This window comes from Glycine max, chromosome 15 (genome assembly GCF_000004515.6).
Source record: "Glycine max cultivar Williams 82 chromosome 15, Glycine_max_v4.0, whole genome shotgun sequence".
Classification (NCBI taxonomy): Eukaryota; Viridiplantae; Streptophyta; class Magnoliopsida; order Fabales; family Fabaceae; genus Glycine; species Glycine max.
In genome coordinates, this window is record NC_038251.2 from 6,960,399 (window position 1) to 6,978,590 (window position 18,192).

General features: G+C 30.7%; 2 protein-coding genes across 4 annotated transcripts; both read right to left on the bottom strand.

Annotated features, from left to right (window-relative positions):
• Positions 1–618: 618 nt before the first annotated feature.
• LOC100795924 (60S ribosomal protein L38) lies at positions 619–2,055 on the bottom strand. The gene is made up of 3 exons (XM_003546017.5): positions 1,868–2,055; positions 1,160–1,343; positions 619–867 (listed from the first exon to the last, which is right to left on the bottom strand). Exons 1-3 carry the CDS (start codon positions 1,868–1,870, stop codon positions 845–847), a joined length of 210 nt encoding a protein of 69 aa, XP_003546065.1. The 5' UTR covers positions 1,871–2,055; the 3' UTR covers positions 619–844.
• An 8,030-nt stretch (positions 2,056–10,085) lies between these two features.
• On the bottom strand, positions 10,086–16,885 carry LOC100796447 (auxin response factor 6). 3 transcript variants are annotated; one of them, XM_003546018.5, is made up of 14 exons: positions 16,031–16,885; positions 15,521–15,633; positions 15,004–15,102; positions 14,812–14,868; positions 14,561–14,716; positions 14,379–14,463; positions 14,159–14,249; positions 13,622–13,786; positions 13,415–13,537; positions 12,728–12,803; positions 12,411–12,558; positions 11,107–12,254; positions 10,825–11,015; positions 10,086–10,542 (listed from the first exon to the last, which is right to left on the bottom strand). In XM_003546018.5, exons 1-14 carry the CDS (start codon positions 16,071–16,073, stop codon positions 10,344–10,346), a joined length of 2,694 nt encoding a protein of 897 aa, XP_003546066.1. In that variant the 5' UTR covers positions 16,074–16,885; the 3' UTR covers positions 10,086–10,343. The 3 variants fall into 3 exon arrangements, with proteins under 3 accessions (XP_003546066.1, XP_006597509.1, XP_006597510.1); XM_006597446.4 differs by having other exon boundaries at positions 11,107–12,257; XM_006597447.4 differs by lacking the exon at positions 15,521–15,633 and having other exon boundaries at positions 11,107–12,257.
• Between the last annotated feature and the right edge of the window lie 1,307 nt (positions 16,886–18,192).

An 18,192-nucleotide genomic window follows, 5' to 3' on the forward strand; every position in this document is an offset into this window, starting at 1 on the left:
ATTCTGTGATTAAATTTGGCTTCCCAAAATAAATAAAAGGTGCTAAAGAATTAAAAACAAATATTATTTTAGCACCCATATAACTATATCCGTACAACAAAGAGATCTTTAGCAATTGTACAGTGTGGAAGTTTACTTTGCATTGGATTACGTTCAATCAACGTCCCACATAAAAATCCTCACTTATATTTTTAAATATTAAATCCCCGAGGTGGTACTTCGCGTATAATCCATATCGCAGAATTGTTGATCAAACATATCTAACACCTAATCAAAAGCTTACTTTGAGACTTTGAATTAAACAAGTTTGCTTGCATATTTAACAAGATTTACTCGGACGTAGGTTTTAAAAATACATATTTATTCTTTTCCTTACTTGATATGTGCCACTGCCCAGCAAAAGCAAAGATCTCGCAGTTAAATGGCAATTGACGACCATAGTCAAATTTTAGATGGGAAAACACTAATGCACCGCCTCTATTAAATTTATTTGTAGAAAATCAGTTAAGTTATTAGTTGCTATTATTCAATTCTTCCACTTCCATCCACCAAAAGTTATCACAGAAAACGGCAGGGTATCTGATAATTGTAGGCTTGTAGCCTGACTGAAAACACCAATTAAAATTAAAACATACAATAAATTCGTGTATATAGTTCCACAGCGCTAGAATAATCCATTAGACATAAATTCAAGTATCATTTTCCAAAACAGATGAAAACAACCATGTCCTAGCAATGATCTAAAAATAAAAGAAACTGAAAAGAATCTCAAGTTTCAACTACAGAGAAACGAAGTTCAGAAGAATCAATGAATTGCTTCTTCTTGGTCTCTCGCCCTGTACCTTTACAGGTCTTGAACACTCAAACCTGGAAAAAAAAAAACATCAACAGTATTATAAGCTGTAGTGCCAGAAAATAACCAAGACCATGTAACACAAACTAAAATAATTAAAGGGCAACAATTGTTGCTAAAAGATATACACAACTACATAATAGCAGTCTAAAATTTAGTTTGTTAAAGAATGCAAATCCCCTAATCCAAATTCTTTGCAATTGTTATGGAAATATCACCATTGGCATTTGGAATACATAGAGTCAAAACTGGATACCCTATTCTGTCATAAACATAAAATCCTAAACTACAATTTCCATCACTAACCTGGAGGAAGAGATTGCTTCAATTTATCAGCTTTCTCTGGGTCAAACACACAAAGTGTGTAGAGGTACTTCGAGCATCTGACCTTGAACTTAACCACATCTCTGCTCCTCTTGATCTTCACCGACCTTGCGTCCTTCCTTCTAGCAGTGAGAAGGAAATCCTTAATCTCGTGGATTTGCTTAGGCTGCGTAGAAAGTACCACGCAGGCATTAACAGCAATTTCAAAACATTCACACTATATAAAAGCAAATAATTCCATAAACATTGACCCCAAACCAAGACTAAATTAAAACACAGTTACAAAACAATAAGCTCTGCAACCTAACTACACAAAATTAACAAACAACCACATCCATGAATAAAGATCGTACAGCACAATCAAGAGCCAATGTTGAAATTGCGGGGGGAAAGAAAACACTGATCTCTCTGAAATCCAAAGTCCTAAATCAGAGTAAAACCCAACAAATACCGAATCTAATTACGCCCCCACTCACAATTTTGTTTCTATCAGCAACATTGTGTTCCACTTTCACTAACATACATGTAAACCCTACCTTCACCTAGCTTATTCGCACCAAATAATTCAACAGAAAATCGAAACTCAAATAGGTGTTCCAACAATTTTCCGAAGAAACTCGAATAAAAATGAATAACGGAAACTGGAAAACAAAGAAGAGAGCTATATGATAAGAGGGAATGAGTAATCACCATGGTTACGAGAGACGCAGCAGTGACAGAGAACAGAGGCGCAACGAAATGTGATGTAAATTGTAAAACGCATTGCAAGTGCACCTCATAAACCCTAACCCAAGAGACACAATCACAGTCTTCCGGAAGCCCAAACCGCTTTGTGGCCCATGAGCCTCCTCCACTTTTCAGAAGGCGCAAGTAAAAGGGGAAGAGGAAAAATTTTAGCCTATGCTTTCTTATAATTTGGAATTAAGCATGAAATTAGATTTTTCTTTTTTTTAAGATTTAATCACGTTTCTGGTTTTTAGAGTTTGAATTATGAGTATTTTTGGTCTTTTAAATTTTTTTTCTAATTAAATATTTCCAATATTTAATTTAAGAAAAATTAATTTTATATCTTTTTTTTTACTTTAAACTTTTAAAGTCTTGTTTTTTTCCCTCCATATAGTAATTGATTAAATTTTTTCAAATGTTTTTTTACTCTACACTTAACAATGAAAAGATCAAATTCCACTGATTAAACGTTGTTGCATTAAATGAAACACAATTTCATCACTCTCACGGTTGCAAGATGTCTCCACTTGAGTCATTTGATAGATGAAGAACTGGTTTGTTTTGGATAATCAAAATCTTTTCATTCCAAACAAGGTCAGTTTGATTAATCCATTAAGATGACTTAGTATCGGAAGAATTTGAGTAATATACTTAAGATCTTATATTCTAATTTTAATACTACCATTGTATACCAAAAAAAAATCACTTTTAATTTAATTTTCAGTGCATCGCAATATCAATAGACTAAAATTTGAAGTTATTACTAATATTCTTATTAATCAAGGTTTAAATTTTTATTGGAAGAAATGTTTACATTTAATTTAATCGTGTCTCCAATTAAATTATTTACGGAACGAGGATACGTGCAGGGAAAAGAAAGATATTCTTACCTATATACTATTTTTTTTTTTATCAACTGGGGTATTCTTTTTCAAGAGTTTTTGCATAAATTTGTGGCCCAAAGGCTCTAAACTGGCATTATAAGATTGGATTCCTGGTTCATCAATTGGGAGACCATGCCAATGGATGGGGATGGAGTAGAGCCCTAAACTACAAGGTAACAAGCACCCAAGTACACAAATTCTCACCATGTGAGAGGAAACTATGAAAATTAATAAGATGGGTATAAGTCGTGTATATATAATATATACATCAACACCAACTTTGTATAAAATATAGTATTCATCGATCCAACCATTAAATTTACTTGGATCATTTTTGGCAAGTCTTAAAAAGATACTTATTTCATATATTTCAAAATTATATATTAGAAATTCCAAATCTTAAGAATTTAATTAAAATATACTAACATAATAATATAAAAAAATTCCATCTAACTACGCATTGGCATATAATTAGAAATGATTAACTTCTATAATAACTAGTCATCTCTATACTAATTTTAATTAGATGACAGTGGGGAAGAAATTACATTGAGAATGTATTAAGATTAAACTCTTATATTAATTTTGATGTCCATGAATAACAAATCAAATAAATTCTAAATAATTTAAAATTCTGCATACAAGATTTATATTATATGAACTTTTAATTCAATAGAGAATTTTCTAATAAAGTAAAAGTTATTAAATTATGTAAAAGTAGGTATAACTCGCACGGAAGTGCGTTTGAACTTTCCTCACATGTTTTATAAATCAGTCTTGGCATTATTTCTTATTTCTTTCAATGATTTATAACATTCTATCGCTATCTAGTTTTCGTAAATCATAATTTAGTTAACTCATGATTGAAATGCCTCAATCGCATAACTTGAACAGGGTACGTACTACATTACATGACATTCCCAAAGTAACATGTTTTGGCCTCCCATTCTCAAACGCCAATCCTTTCCATAACATACATTATTGCTACTTAATTAAGCCACAGAAGGACCCTCCGTAGCAAGAATCCGTACCTCTCGTACGTACACAAGACTCATTATTCCAATTTGTTTCACTACCTTTTCAACATATATTATTGCATTGCCAATTTCCTATACTTTTGTCATTCATCCCAAAACAACTTGAAACATTTTTTAGATATAATTAATATAATAGTTGCGTAACTTTATTGGATGCTTAAGGAAATATTTTTATGACACATGAATGGGGGTGCAGCATGGATTTTGTACAGGGCAAAACAAGAAAATTAAGATAAGTTGTGGCATGTGTCTGTGCGCGGACGGAAATATAAGATGGGTATAATGATTAAGAAAGAAAGCAAAAAGGAAAAAAAAAGTCATAAATTTGATTTTCTCTACTAAAAAATTAATAATACTAATAATTAGTCTTTGACTATAAAAAAATTGCATGTGTGTGCACGTGTTAAGTGAGATTAGTAAAAACGTTTTTGGTCATATTGTGGGTGACAGAGAAAAGACAGAGAGTAGAGTCAGTTCGAAGAAACAAAAAGAAAAAGAGGTGAGTTATGATAGAATTGATGCTATGCTATGCTAGTTCAAGAATACAATTAACTCCCCACCTAAAAATTTAATAAAAAGGGTGGCGTTAGGTCGTTGGGGGTGGAAAGGCAAACCCTACCTTTTTACTAGTATTATTATTATTGTAGATAGTGCCCTACCTGGTCACCATTCCATACCCAGACAAAAAAAAAAAAGCTCCAACAAATAAGGGAGCCTCACAACATGCATGAAAACAACTATATTGTACTCAACTCCAACTTCTTTAATCACTCACCCCATTTCCGGCTTTTTTACTAATTAAGAGTAAAATTTTACATAATTTTTAAATCACGGGTATATTTTAAAAAATTATCCAAAATGGAGTAAGTCGTAATATTTATTATGATTTTTTTTCTTTTTTACTTTTTTTAATTGACTTCAATTCAAATTTTTTTTTACAACTTTAAAGTCGTAAATTTTTTATTAAAAAAATTAAAGTCATAAAATTGTTTATGACTTCATTAATTTAAAATTTTCTTTTTTTTGGTTTTATGATTTTAAAGTCGTAAAACCTTTTTTTAATTTTTTAAAGATTTATCACTTTGAAGTCGTAAATCTATTTTATTTTTTTTACCTTTTTGTTGGTAAACCTGTTTTTTTCGTAAACCTTTTTTTTAATTTACAATTGTTTATAGTTTTATTTTTATTTTAAATAAAAAAATATATTTAAATATATAATAAATAATATTAAGTTGACTTACTTATTATTATATTTTTTTATGATTTTATTTGATATGTTATTATTTTATTTTAATGTTTTATTATTTAAAACATGTTATATATTTTTTTAATATAGTTTACTTTAAATATTTTTTATTTAAAGTTTAAATAATCTATCAATAAAAATTAAAAATAATATAATTAATACATTAATATAAAACGCACAATACAAATGAAAGAAAAACATAAAAATTATAAATTATTTTAGTCGTGTACTTGTTTATATGGACAATTAGTATGATTATGTCCTTCACTTCTACATAATGAGCATTTTTTATACCTATTTGAAATTAAAATTGGTTCGTACATCTCATTATGTATTCGAGTAGTGGCTGACCTGCTTGATGTGTCTCGTCGTTTTAAAGGATCAGCCATAAAATACGGACCTAAATATTGAGGTCATGTGTCTTCACTTCCAAGGGAATGAAAATGATGTTGATAAACTTTAAAAATATTTTTCAACTCGTATACAGGATCAACAAAGTCATCATAATTTAAATTGCAAAAAACACACGCTGCAATTGCATGCGAGCAAGGTAGTCGAAGTGCTTGAAATTGTTCACAATCACACGATCATTCATTCAATTTGACAATGCATGTCACTACTCGTTGATCAAGTCGCGTATTTATAATTTATTGAACCTCAAATTCTCCTGTTTCTCGAATATACATGCGAATATAATGCGAGATAGTAATATGTTGATTTTTTGCATCATGACATGTTTTAAATAATAAAATATTAAAATAAAATAATAACATATCAAATAAAATCATAAAAAATATACTAATAAGTAAGTTAACTTAATATTATTTATTATATATTTAAATAAATTTTTTATTTAAAATAAAATAAAATCGTAAACAATTATAAATTAAAAAAAAATAGGTTTACAAAAAGGAAAAAAAATGTGTTACGACTCATAAAAACAAATTTAAACTGAGTTGTAAATAATTTTACGACTTTAGTTAAATAAATAAACAAAATAAAAAAAAGATCATAACAGGTGTTGAGTTAGAAGTCGTAATACCTGTTACCAGTCCGTTTTGAATAATTTTTCAAAATATACTCCCAATTAAAAAATTGTGTAAAATTTTGCCCTAATTAGTTAAAAAAAAAAAAAAAAAAAAAAAACCATTCCCAGTGCCGCAACTCAAAAAAGGTAACCCCAAAGTAGGCTCCTTCTACCCATCCCCTTCCTAACTCCTTCCATTCATTCAAAATGTGAAACAATTTTCAAAAGACAAGCTAGTAGAAGCTAAAATGATTAAATGAATTATAGCTAGCACTGCATATATGTACGGTGTGAGAATGAAGTTCTCACTGTCCAATCTCTGCCGACATCAACACGTTCTAAGAATTTCTTTTTCCAACAAATTTATGGTAAAGAATAATTTAGATATGTAAAATTTTGGGGTCGTACGTACGTTCAATTTTGTTCCGATATCATATAAAATTGAATTTTTATTTATATAAGTAATTTTGTGTATCTACTAATCTAGTTGGGCAAGGATCAAGATCTCCTGCAGTTTTTTTTTTCAGTTGCAAGAATCTCAATCATTAATATATATACTTAAATAAAACATTAATGGAAAAATATAATAAAAAATTATTGGATAGTGAAAAATTGAACAACAATCCATGCAGTTATTTATTCATCTTTAGGGAATCCGTATCCAGTTGGGTAATAATGTGGTTGGATCTGCGTCAAAAGTCCACATTTTACGTCAAATTCACTTAAAATTTGTTTAAAAAAATGTAGAAACATGCTGCAATTAGTGTTTACATTGTTAGTTCATTTGTTCATTTTTTTATAAGAAAAAATTAATTAAAATAAATTTTAAAAAAACTATAAAAACTGTTTAAATTTTTCAATAAGGGTAAACACACAAAAAAGAAAATTGTTTGTGTTTTTCCGTGACTTAAAAATAGCACCTTCTAAACTTATTTTGTTTATTAAGTTCAAACAAACGACTCATACAAAAAGCCCCATCAATCATATATAATTTTTAGAAAATATCCTAATAATTCAAAACTGAATTACTCTCACTCATTCAATTTATCAAACCGTTCATTTTGACTTTCTACACTGAATATTTTACATATGAAAAAGGGATTGATTTACATTACGTTTCACAATATGAAAACATTTAAAAAATCAAGTTGTTAAGTTAAAATCTCATAAGAATTTTCAAAATTTGGCCTATATTTAACTGCGACTTCTTTTATCTAATATCCTCACGTTAGACATAAGCATAGAATAATGCAATACTTGATTAAATTATTTAATTTTTATATAAAAAATATACATTAATAAAATTCATTTTAAAATATTAAATATAATTGTTAAAACTGAGGATGATAATTAATTATATTTTTAATTGAGAAGATGTTTTTTCTAATACTAAGCCTATTAAAAATAATTTTTATTTCTTCTTGCTCCAAGTATTAAATATATATATATATATATATATATATATATATAATATAAGTTTATAATTATTTAAATTTGAGTATTTATTTTTGTTATTGTGAATGTTATGTTTAAATGTACTTAAATTTTGTGTGATTGTAATTAATATTTTTTAAATATTTTTATTGTAAAAATAAAACTTTTATTTTTAAATGATATTATAATCATTTTAAAATATTAGTTATGACTATGAGATATTGTTGAAGTTATGCATTTTTAATCTCATTACCACTTAAATTAAAATATTACAATGAAATTTATCAATTATTATTATTATTATTAAAATAAAATTGATCATTATATATGAATTTAAAAGAACTCTATTCGCTATTTTTTTAATTTATCATTATAAAAAGGTAATGATTATTATTAATATAATTGTTATAATTCTATATCAAAAATAAGTATATATATATATATATATATATATATATATATATATATATATATATAATTTATTACTTTTTTAAAATATTATGTTAAAATTAGCTAAATATATATAAACTTCTTATTTGTAACAACTGTTCATAAAATATATTCTAATAACTACTTTGATAAAAATTATACTTATATATATAATAATTTATTTCTTAATTTATATTCTTAGTTCTTAATAAAAAAATTATGATTATTTTACACTAAACAACATATTTATAAAATAAGTACTTTTAATTAATATTTTTATAAAATTTATTTTAAAGTAACTAAGTTTCCAATTTTAATAAAATTAACAATAAATATTAATATAGCATTCAGTGTTATTATTATAATGTTTATATATTTATATATCTATAAAATATTTAGATTTTTTATAAAATAAAATAATAAAGTTAAATATATTTTCATTTGAAAGTTAATTTTTTTAGAATGAAAAAAACTAATGATATATCATTATTTTTAAAATAAATATATTATTATTATAATATCTCTAATAATAATTATGATTTGAATAAATTAACTCAAATACTCATCAACTACTCTCATTACTTTTAAATCATTACTAGAATTAATTTTGATTGAAAAATATATTTTAAAAAATAAATTATATTGATATATATATATATATATATATATATATATATATATATATATACATATACATATTAATTTATTTATTAGTTTATATCCTTTTTTATTAAATGTTATGAATTATTTTAAATTTAAATATGTATTTGTAAAATTATTACTTTAAATTATTATTTTTCTTAAAATATGTTTTACAGTAACTAATTTAAAATATGTGCATAGGTAACAATATAATATTTAATTTATCAAAATTAATATCTAATTATTAACATCATATAATAAATAGCATGTTATTGCTTAATATAAAAAATATAAAAAAATTATTTTTAATTATTAAAATTGTATACTTTATAGCATTAATGTGAGTAATTTAATTTTTATTAAATACAATTATTATAAATAAATAAAAATATCTAATGGTTATTATAAAATTGACTATTCAATGACTCGCAAAATTTATTTATATAGAGAGATCTTGAGATCTTGAGGTAGGCCCGCGTTTCTCATTGAATTTTATTCACTTTTATACCTAACATTAATAAAGAGAAAGATGAATAAAAAAAAGTCAGATATATAACTCATGTACAGTTGGTATCCCAGCCACCACCCCTACAGTTCCCATTAATGATGGGCTAGTCAATTCCTGAATCAATTAGTACAAGTTGTTAATTCAATTTTTTTTAATCTTAACAATGATTATCCTATTAAGTTCAACTTGTAACCAATGCATTAAGGAACCAATGATATTTCTGCATGTTTTCCATTCCATGAAACGTGAACATAGACAACGCAGCGAGGAATTTGGATTATTAACATATTCCAAATACTTGGGACACTAGAGCATGAAGCGGGCATATATGATTATGCAATATCGAAATGGACAAATGCACACAGCTTTCACTTTGCCATTGATGAAGCAAAAGCATTACCAGCCAAGGTGAAAGGGTGCATGTCCAAAACCAAGAACACGACAAAAGCGGGCCACTTTAACATTAATAGAAGGACATGGTGATTTGTTTTCCATCCCTGTATGATCAGAGAGACACATCACATGGCTTTGGTGTCCTCTTCATTGTCAAAGGGTCACATCCTCCTTTTTTTTTCAAATGCATTTATCCATTACACAACCATGTCAAGTACTCCAACATCATCTACCATCTTAATTGGACTATTTATCTTCATGCATAATTATAGATTTTACCAAACAATTCAATCAAAACTCTTCAAAGTTTAACAACTCCTTGAGCAAAATCTCGAATTCAAGTTTTATAAATGAAAAGATAAAATAAAAATAAAAAATCAAACTAAAACTAATTAATTAAATTTTTTTAATGAAGATTAATTATCAACAAAACTAAATAAATACTCCACACGAATATCTTGATGACACAAAAACTCAAGGGTCAACATCACCTCCACTCCATTGCCTAGTATACTATGAGTCAAATCATACACCCCAAACATTTAAGCCAAAACCAAACTAGAAAGTAAAGTTCCGTACAAGTTAAGAGAAGCTATCTCACGCATTGATTTCCTAACGGATTAAGTATCGTATATATTGTAGCTGGCACAATGACTAGATGCCATATAGTTACAGTATTAGTTTATGAATTGTCCTAGCAGGAAAAAGCAGGAAAACAAAATCCAAAGGCTAAAGAGTAGGCTATATAAACTACATTTTGGCAAAGGTGCTTCCAACCGTACACTAAGGGTTGAGAAGCAAGGGTAATAATATTAAACATGATAGAAGAAGTACAGACTATTAGTAGTCTAAAGACCCCACAGTTGTTATCCCAGTGCTTAAATTTCTTGGGTCTTGACGGCTCACATAGTCATCACAGATGCCATTAGAGAGCCTTTGATTTGGAACCGAGTTCAACAGCTCAAGGCCATTGTTGCCCATTTGCTGCACTTCCTGAGGAGAAAGTATCTTTATGCACCATACACTATTTACGAATTCCCTGTCATAAGATAAGGAATGTGTGACAAATATGTACAAAAAAAGGGCATGATCGTAGATTTTAAAAAAAAATGAAGATACTTAAATCCAAAACATATAAAGCATCACCACTTCCAAGTCAAAAAGCAATTTAATACAAGTTTATGCTATTCCATTATTTCTGAAGAGGAAATTACCATATGATTCAAAACAAGTCCCTCTCTTTCTATACTTTCAAATTTGGTATATAAAGGGAAAAGGAAGAGGAATAAAGAATAAGGCATGTGAAGTATGGGAGACTTACGGCCAGGGGCCATCACCAAGGAGAAGAACATCATTCTCTCGGTCTACAAATACAAGCTGCCAGCCTGATCTCACAGGGTCCTCCAACTCGCCTTCAAGGCCAAACATTCGAGCGAGTTCACCACGCAGCTCATGGTAGCTGCTGAATTTGGTGATATCCAATGACCTTCCAAAGGACCCTGACTTATAAACCTGTAACAAAAAATGTATTAAGTAAAAATGCAATACATGAATAATTATTTTCTTTAAATTGAAAAAATATAATCCCACTGGAAAAACTCACCTTCACAAAGGTTTTGTTCAGTGGGTTTCCTTGTCCTGCATCTTCCGGACAATGCAGGAAACCCGAGTCGCCTATGTTGGGTGTCATTCCATGATTCAATGAAGAATCAGTGCCTGTGGTAGTATTCAGATAATTAGAAGATTGATATGGCAAGGTTGAGGAGTTATTATTTCCGCTAACCCCCTTAAGGCTTGACATCCCATTAGGCATGAGAAGGGACGAGGGGTCTATATTAACACCAAACAAGAGATGGTTTTGTGGATCATTGCTCCCTTCTTGGTCTATTGAGCTCTCCCTACCAGGAAAAGGTGGTAATGTAATAGCATTTAGAGACATGGTACTATGTGGTTGCCCTAGCTGATCCACCTGAGGTAGAACACAATGGGAGGCTCCGGAAGAAAGGAGAGGATCCACTGCAACACGCTTCGAGGGCCACCCACTTGAATTTTGAATAGGAATCCAAGAGCTTGTTCTAGGAAGGTTCAGGAGGTGAGATGTTTCATCCTGGGGAAAAGAACCCAAGATACTGTGCAGGGGGGAAACAATAGTAGTCACAGAGTTCCCATTTGAATTGGAAAAATTTTGGCACAGGGAAGAGATAGCTTGCATAGGTGGTGATTGAGGTTGAGGAGCTGAAAACAACTGAGACATTGTAGAGACTGCACTAGAAATCTGCTGATTATCAACTACTTGCTGTTGCTGTTGTTGCTGCTGGTGATGATGATGCTGACTATTGAATGAGTGTTGATGTTGTAGATGTTGCTGAAGATGAGCCTGAGTCTGTGGCTGAGATTGTGGTGAATGCTGATTCTCTTGATTATTTCCAAAAATCTGCTGAGGTTGCGACTTCTGCAACATCTGGGCCTGCATTAAAGCAGCAGTCCTGTTTGGGAAGTTCTGTGGTTGCTGAAATTGAAGTAAGGAAGCAGAAAGCTGTTTGGAAGGATCTAAACTCCTCATGTCCTGAACAGCAGCAGCAGCAGCAGCTTGATACATATCTGTTTGCATATTCAACACGGTGGGATCAAATCTTGGCTGCATCCAAGGATTAACCCCAATCCCCTGAAAATTAAGAGACTGAAGCCCCCTATCGGTGTCTCGGAGCCACAACAGAGGTGAATTCAGGCCAAAATCATCATCCTTCATGCCTGCTAGCATTTCAAGCAAGAAAAATTGGGGAGAGCAAGGAGAATGAGTTTCCATTAATGCATAAATGAAACACTCTTTGAAATTTTATTAGCTAGAAAAATTTAAAAAAAAAATAGTGAACGTTGTCAGCCCCCTAAAGGTGGCAAGAAGCTCACCATGGAATGAAGGCAGTCCTGGAGGCCATGGTCGTTTAAGCCTAAGGGGGAATGAAGATGGATACATAGGAAATGTAGTTAACGGCTCAATTTCCCATAGAGACACTCTAGGTTGCCTCTCTCCAGCAGTGGATTCATCCCAGCCAACCTGCAATCCAAGCCAAAGCTATGTTTTAATTTTTAAAATCCTTCCTAAATATAGAGAAACTGTATATGACAACAGACAACATACGAGAAATTTTACACCTGAAATGTAAGATTGAGGCCAATATAATTATAAAACTTGAATGAAATATCAATAGTGTTTCGTTACAAACCTTGACTGAGCGCCAATGTGAGTTTGGCCACCGGACAGGATCCAGGTCACCAATGCCAGTTATTGTACCCATGTATCTGCACAAGAAAGATATATTAGTATTACAGAAGTACAATAATAATAAGTATCACCAACTTTACTAAATGGTTGGCCATATTTTTCCTGTTAATGAAGAGTTTATTCAACCAAACACTCAGCTGATTCACCTAGGGCATGCATTACTAAGGATCAGAGGTTCAATCAAGCAGAGACACTGAGATTCATCTCTCTTACATTTCAGTATAATGATCATACTTTAGGGTGGCATGTGCCAATGTTTGGTAAGCCATGACAAACAAGATACAAATATTGCCTTATTTTTAGACACAGTCACATCTTACACACTATATTCCACACCTTAGAAGTTAGAACAAAACCCATTTGTTTAATGAATTGAAGCACAGAACAAGTACAATTGAAATTCACTAATTTAATGTCTGTAATTTAAGTTCATAATGATATGATTTAAAGCATTTCCCATGAAAAAAATCACAATCACTTTTCCAAAGAAGCCAAAACTTTCTATAAATTTATGCCTTGTAACAAGGAAAAGACAACCATGTTTGTTTTATAAAGTAATACTGTATCCTTAACTAAAATATCAAACATCAGAAAAGAAAGTGTATATACTAAAGTTTTAAAAACCTACCGCCGCACACTTGACTCCTCTGTTTCAAACAGCATCCTGAACCGCATGCCAACTGAAACTCGAGTATGATACACAGCTTTAACATACTTCGCCAAGGGTATGACAAATTCTGAAGGGCTAGCACTGAATTTATGAAGAAGAAAACAATGTCATTCAAAGAAAATATTTCCATGATTTGAAAGTTTAACAAAAGTGTACTAATTTTACCGTGGGTTATAGAAAATGGTGAAACGACTATTTGTTGCAGCTGCATGAGCTGCTGCAGCAAGAAGCCCCAAGTGCATACTATCACTTGACAACACTGAAGAAGGCATCACAGTTTGTGGTCGATTAGCGCGGCGAATGCCAAGAAGCAGTTGGTTCTTTTCATTCCTATAGAAGAAAATGCACTTGAGTTACACAAGATAACATATTACATAATTACAAACAGAATTAACATCACATAGCATATTATATTAATAAAGCAATCAGATATAAGAAATAAGAAGCAGACACATCTTAAAGGCTGAGCCACAAGTCAATGAGAATGTTTTCAGTGTAATGATGTATTCTTTTTTGAATGGCCAGACCAAATGACATACAAGTCACATGGCCTGGTTAAAGGAGAAAAGTCAATCAGCCAAAGGAAAAATTCTAAACTGAAATGATGAGAAACTCCAAGGTGGGGATGCAGAATAATATTAATGTTGTCCAGAATATAGCAGCATGCCACTTTGGGGGGCAGGAAACAATAAAGTTACTTGCCAGATAAACAGCACAGAATCACCAGCAACAAGTCTTTTAGCACTCACAAAGACACTCCATCCGGTTGTAAGTAGATGCCTTTTGGGCTGGCCTGCAAGGGAAAAGAAATAAAAGCCAATTTCAAACATTGTAAACAAGAAAGAAACATAGAAGTCTTATACTGAAAGAAAAATTCCCACATTTGCAACTAAGTTGCAGGAAACTCAGCTTTATAACTCACCCCGGAAGATATGTCTGAATTTCCATTCATTACCATGCAAATCCCTTGCAATTAATTCTTGAGCAGGAGGCTGTTGAGAGAAATCCTGCAAGGTCATAATTATAAATTTAAGACCTGAGAAATTAACAGATTCGATGAATAAGTTAACTTTTTGTAATATGGTCTTTTTCACAAAGGTTTACCAATGGAGGAAACACTTTTTCAGCTGCCCGGCGAGGCACAGAGAATCCCCCATGAGTGCTTGTGTCACTGGCGGTCAAAGTTTTGCAGAAATAGTTTGTTGGCTGTTTGCTTGCAGTGCCCAACTCTGCTGGAAGGTATGCCTCATTTTGCTCTTGCTGCAAACACGGCCATAGATAAAAGCTGGATAACTATAAAAGCTGTAACAATAGTTATCACATAAGAGTTAAGACAGTGTTATCACTTATCATACAGGATTCAGAGGTTGCAAGGTCATCTGAGCGTACACTTCATCAGTCTCAACATCAGCCTGAATCCCAAATAAACAAACAGATAATCAAAGACACATGGTGCAGTAATCAACAATGGAAAAATTAAATAATCTGAGGCCAAAACAAACCAGACTTGTTACTATATAAAAAAAAAAATTGTAAACAAATCATACGTGCATAGTCATATTATGAAGTTGACAAATGAGTTGAGGAGGCAAGCTTGGATAGTTTGGGATATGAGCATCTACTTCCTTGTTGGTTGACACAGCCACCTGAGCAAAAAAAAGTGTCAGAGTTAGGATATATATGTGCATGTAGTTTATGCAGAAAAAGTTCATGTTGGAGGTAAGTGAAGTTACTTCATTAGCCTTTCAACATTTGAAGACTAAAGAATTGAGCTTGGGAACCAGTTAAGCATAAAACCACACATGGTTCCCCAGAGTGAAGGAAAAAAAAAACAGGTTTTGCTAAACAAAAGTGTAACAGTAAACCCCACCCCATCCTCCAAATTAGAAGCAATATGGAGACAGAGACAAGAGAGACAAGAGAGCATCCTCATGCCCAGAAACACACAAGATTCGCATTATACCTTTATTCTCTCAACATTAGTAAGAGAATGTTACCACAATGTCCACAAGGGGTAGTAGCAAATCAAATACAATAATCAAGCATCATATATATTTGACTCACTTGTTCACTGTGACCTTGTGGAAAGTACACCACGCGGCTTCCAACTGCTGGTAAAGAGACAAGGGGACCAGCACATGCATGCCAAAGTTCTGAATCTAGAACTCGTTTTTCCCCTGCAAAATCCCACTCCCAATGTCATCAAACATGGAATAAAAAGAACCCACAACAAAAACACACTCATTTTGGCATATGCTCTTGCCAAATCCAAGATTTTATAACCATCAAAAACTTTTTTTCTGATCCCTGAGCTATAGCATAAACAAGAGAAAACCATGGCCCAAATGGTTCAATTTCCACATCCCCCACCTAGAAAAATTAGCACCAACCAGCCATGTTAGACGTACAAAAGACTTCATTGGCATGCTTAAACATATTAAGACAAAGAATACACTCTAATCCCCCGAGAATTGTTGAGGTTGCAAGAACCAGTTTTCAGAAAGGTTGAGAAGTGAAATTTTCAAAGAAGAAATGAAATATGGAAGAAGAATAAGAAGAAGAAGAAGTGTTTACCTTCCTGGGGTGGAGGACTAAAATCAGCTGAAGAAAGTCTCATTTGAGCAAAAAAGGCTAAAGCAAATTAGTAACCTCAAAATCGAGTCCACAATCACAACACTACCAATTACGCAACGAAATTCTCACAAAATGACACCCTCCACCACAAAACAAGCCTTTTCCTCTCTCCCTTCCTTCCCACTGCAGAATAACATTCTCTGTTATATTTGTACCAGTACTTCACGCCCCTTACAATCCATTAATATTCACACGTATGAACCTTCAACCAAAACCAGTGTCACAAGAAAAGACAATTGCAGTACGCCTCATTCGGTTCTAGTTTTCCTTAACCCCCAACACCCCAGGTTCCAGTCCTCAACGAAAGTCCTCGTTACGCACAACAGAATCTCTCAGAAGTACAAGTGGCTTTTTCTGCCAAGTTTGGCAACAATCTGAAAGAGCAACGAGACCCAGAAGAGGAACAGAGTCGTAAAGCAAACAGATCTCAGAGAAAGAACAGCGAATCCAAGGAGAGAGAGAGGGTGTGAAAGGATCAGTGTTTGTTTGATAGAGAGGAAAGAGCGTTGGTAAGGAGTAGTAGTACAAAATCAAGAGTCAGCGTTTGGCTCGTTAGATTTCCGGTAATGGAAAAATGGGAAGTAGAAGTAGCAGTGGTTGTGTTTGTGCTTAGTTTTTATGGTTATTCTTTGTGGTCATGGTCATTGGTCATTTCATGTTACTACTACTACTACTTCTAGCTTGGTGGCAATGCTACTATAGCTTTACCCTCTCTCTCCTCCAATCAGTCACAATGCAACCGCCATTATTTTTGGGAGAGAGAAAGAGAGTCTGTACGAGTGTTACATTTTTTCTGACGATAGTGAGGGGGTTTTGCATTTTTATTTAATTCATCTTTTAATTATATTTTAAAGTTCATTTTTTCTTTAATTATTAAAATATTTAATTTGGTTCTTCGATTATTAAAATTTAAAATTTGATCCTTTAAAACACTTTAATTAGATCTCTTTATTATTTGAAAATCCAATTAGGTCTTTTAAATATTTAAAGCATTACAATTAAGTTTTTATAATAAAATATAAGTTAAAATGCAATTTTTCCCTTATTTTTTTAAATTCATAATTTTATCTTTTTTTATTATTTAATTGAGATATTTTATTTTCACTTTTAAAAAATTTATAATTTTAATTTCTTATTTTTTTAGTTGAAACATTTTATCTATTACTTTAAAAAAAATTCAAACATCAATTTATATTTTATAAATATTGATTAACACATGTCTATTTGTTATTCAGATGATTTTTTTAAAATTATTTGATTGCTAATAAGTTTAATTTGTTAAAAAAAATTAAAAACTACATACTTAAGTCTCAAATTGATAACAAGGACTAAAATCAAAGATTTTTTAAAAGTGTAGGATATCTTGATTAAAAAATAAAGGGATTAAAATTCTTGATTTTTTAAAAGTAAGAGATAAAATATTTCAATTAAAAAATAAAAAAAATAGAATCACAAATTTGAAAAAATAAGAGAGGATGAAATTTGTATTTTAGTCTAAAATATATAAATTTTGATTAATTTTTTAATAAATAAGGAATCTAATTGAACTTTTTAATGATTGAGGGATCTAATTGAATTAATTAAAGGATTTGGTTGAATTTTTTTAATAATTGAGGGACTCAATTGCACTTTTTTAATTAATTAAAGGATTTGGTTGAATTTTTTTAATAATTGAGGGACTCAATTGCACTTTTTTAAATAATTAAAGGATCTTATTGAAAATTTTAATAATTAAGGATTCAAATGAATTTTTAATCATAATTATAATTATAATTATAATTAAAGGACCAATTATATAAAATTAAGCCTTTTATCATTACTATTACTTTTCATGCCCACCATTTCATTTTCAGACAACCTAGGTAGGACATTTTAGATTTACATTGTGGCAAATATATCTTTAGGATATTTTTTAAGAAAATATTTTTATTAGAATATGTAAAATTATGTTATTTCTAATTTTTTTTACACTTTTCAATAACTTTTATAATAAATATTTTATTTTTTAAAATTCTTAATCAATACCCAAGGATATTCATCAACAACATCCTTACATTTTTCCTCTCCCACCCTCCTGATTTAGGACTAAACTTTCATTAATC

Coding starts and splice junctions, on each gene's coding strand:
- LOC100795924 (XM_003546017.5), bottom strand. Junction 868..1,159: donor GAAGCAATCTCTTCCTCCAG/GTTAGTGATGGA, acceptor TTTTTTTTCCAG/GTTTGAGTGTTCAAGACCTG.
- LOC100796447 (XM_006597446.4), bottom strand. CDS start 16,073: ATGAGACTTTCTTCAGCTGATTTTAGTCCTCCACCCCAGGAAG. Junction 14,717..14,811: donor CCTTGCAACCTCTGAATCCT/GTATGATAAGTG, acceptor CCGTGTTTGCAG/CAAGAGCAAAATGAGGCATA. Junction 12,804..13,414: donor GAGGAGTCAAGTGTGCGGCG/GTAGGTTTTTAA, acceptor TTTCTTGTGCAG/ATACATGGGTACAATAACTG.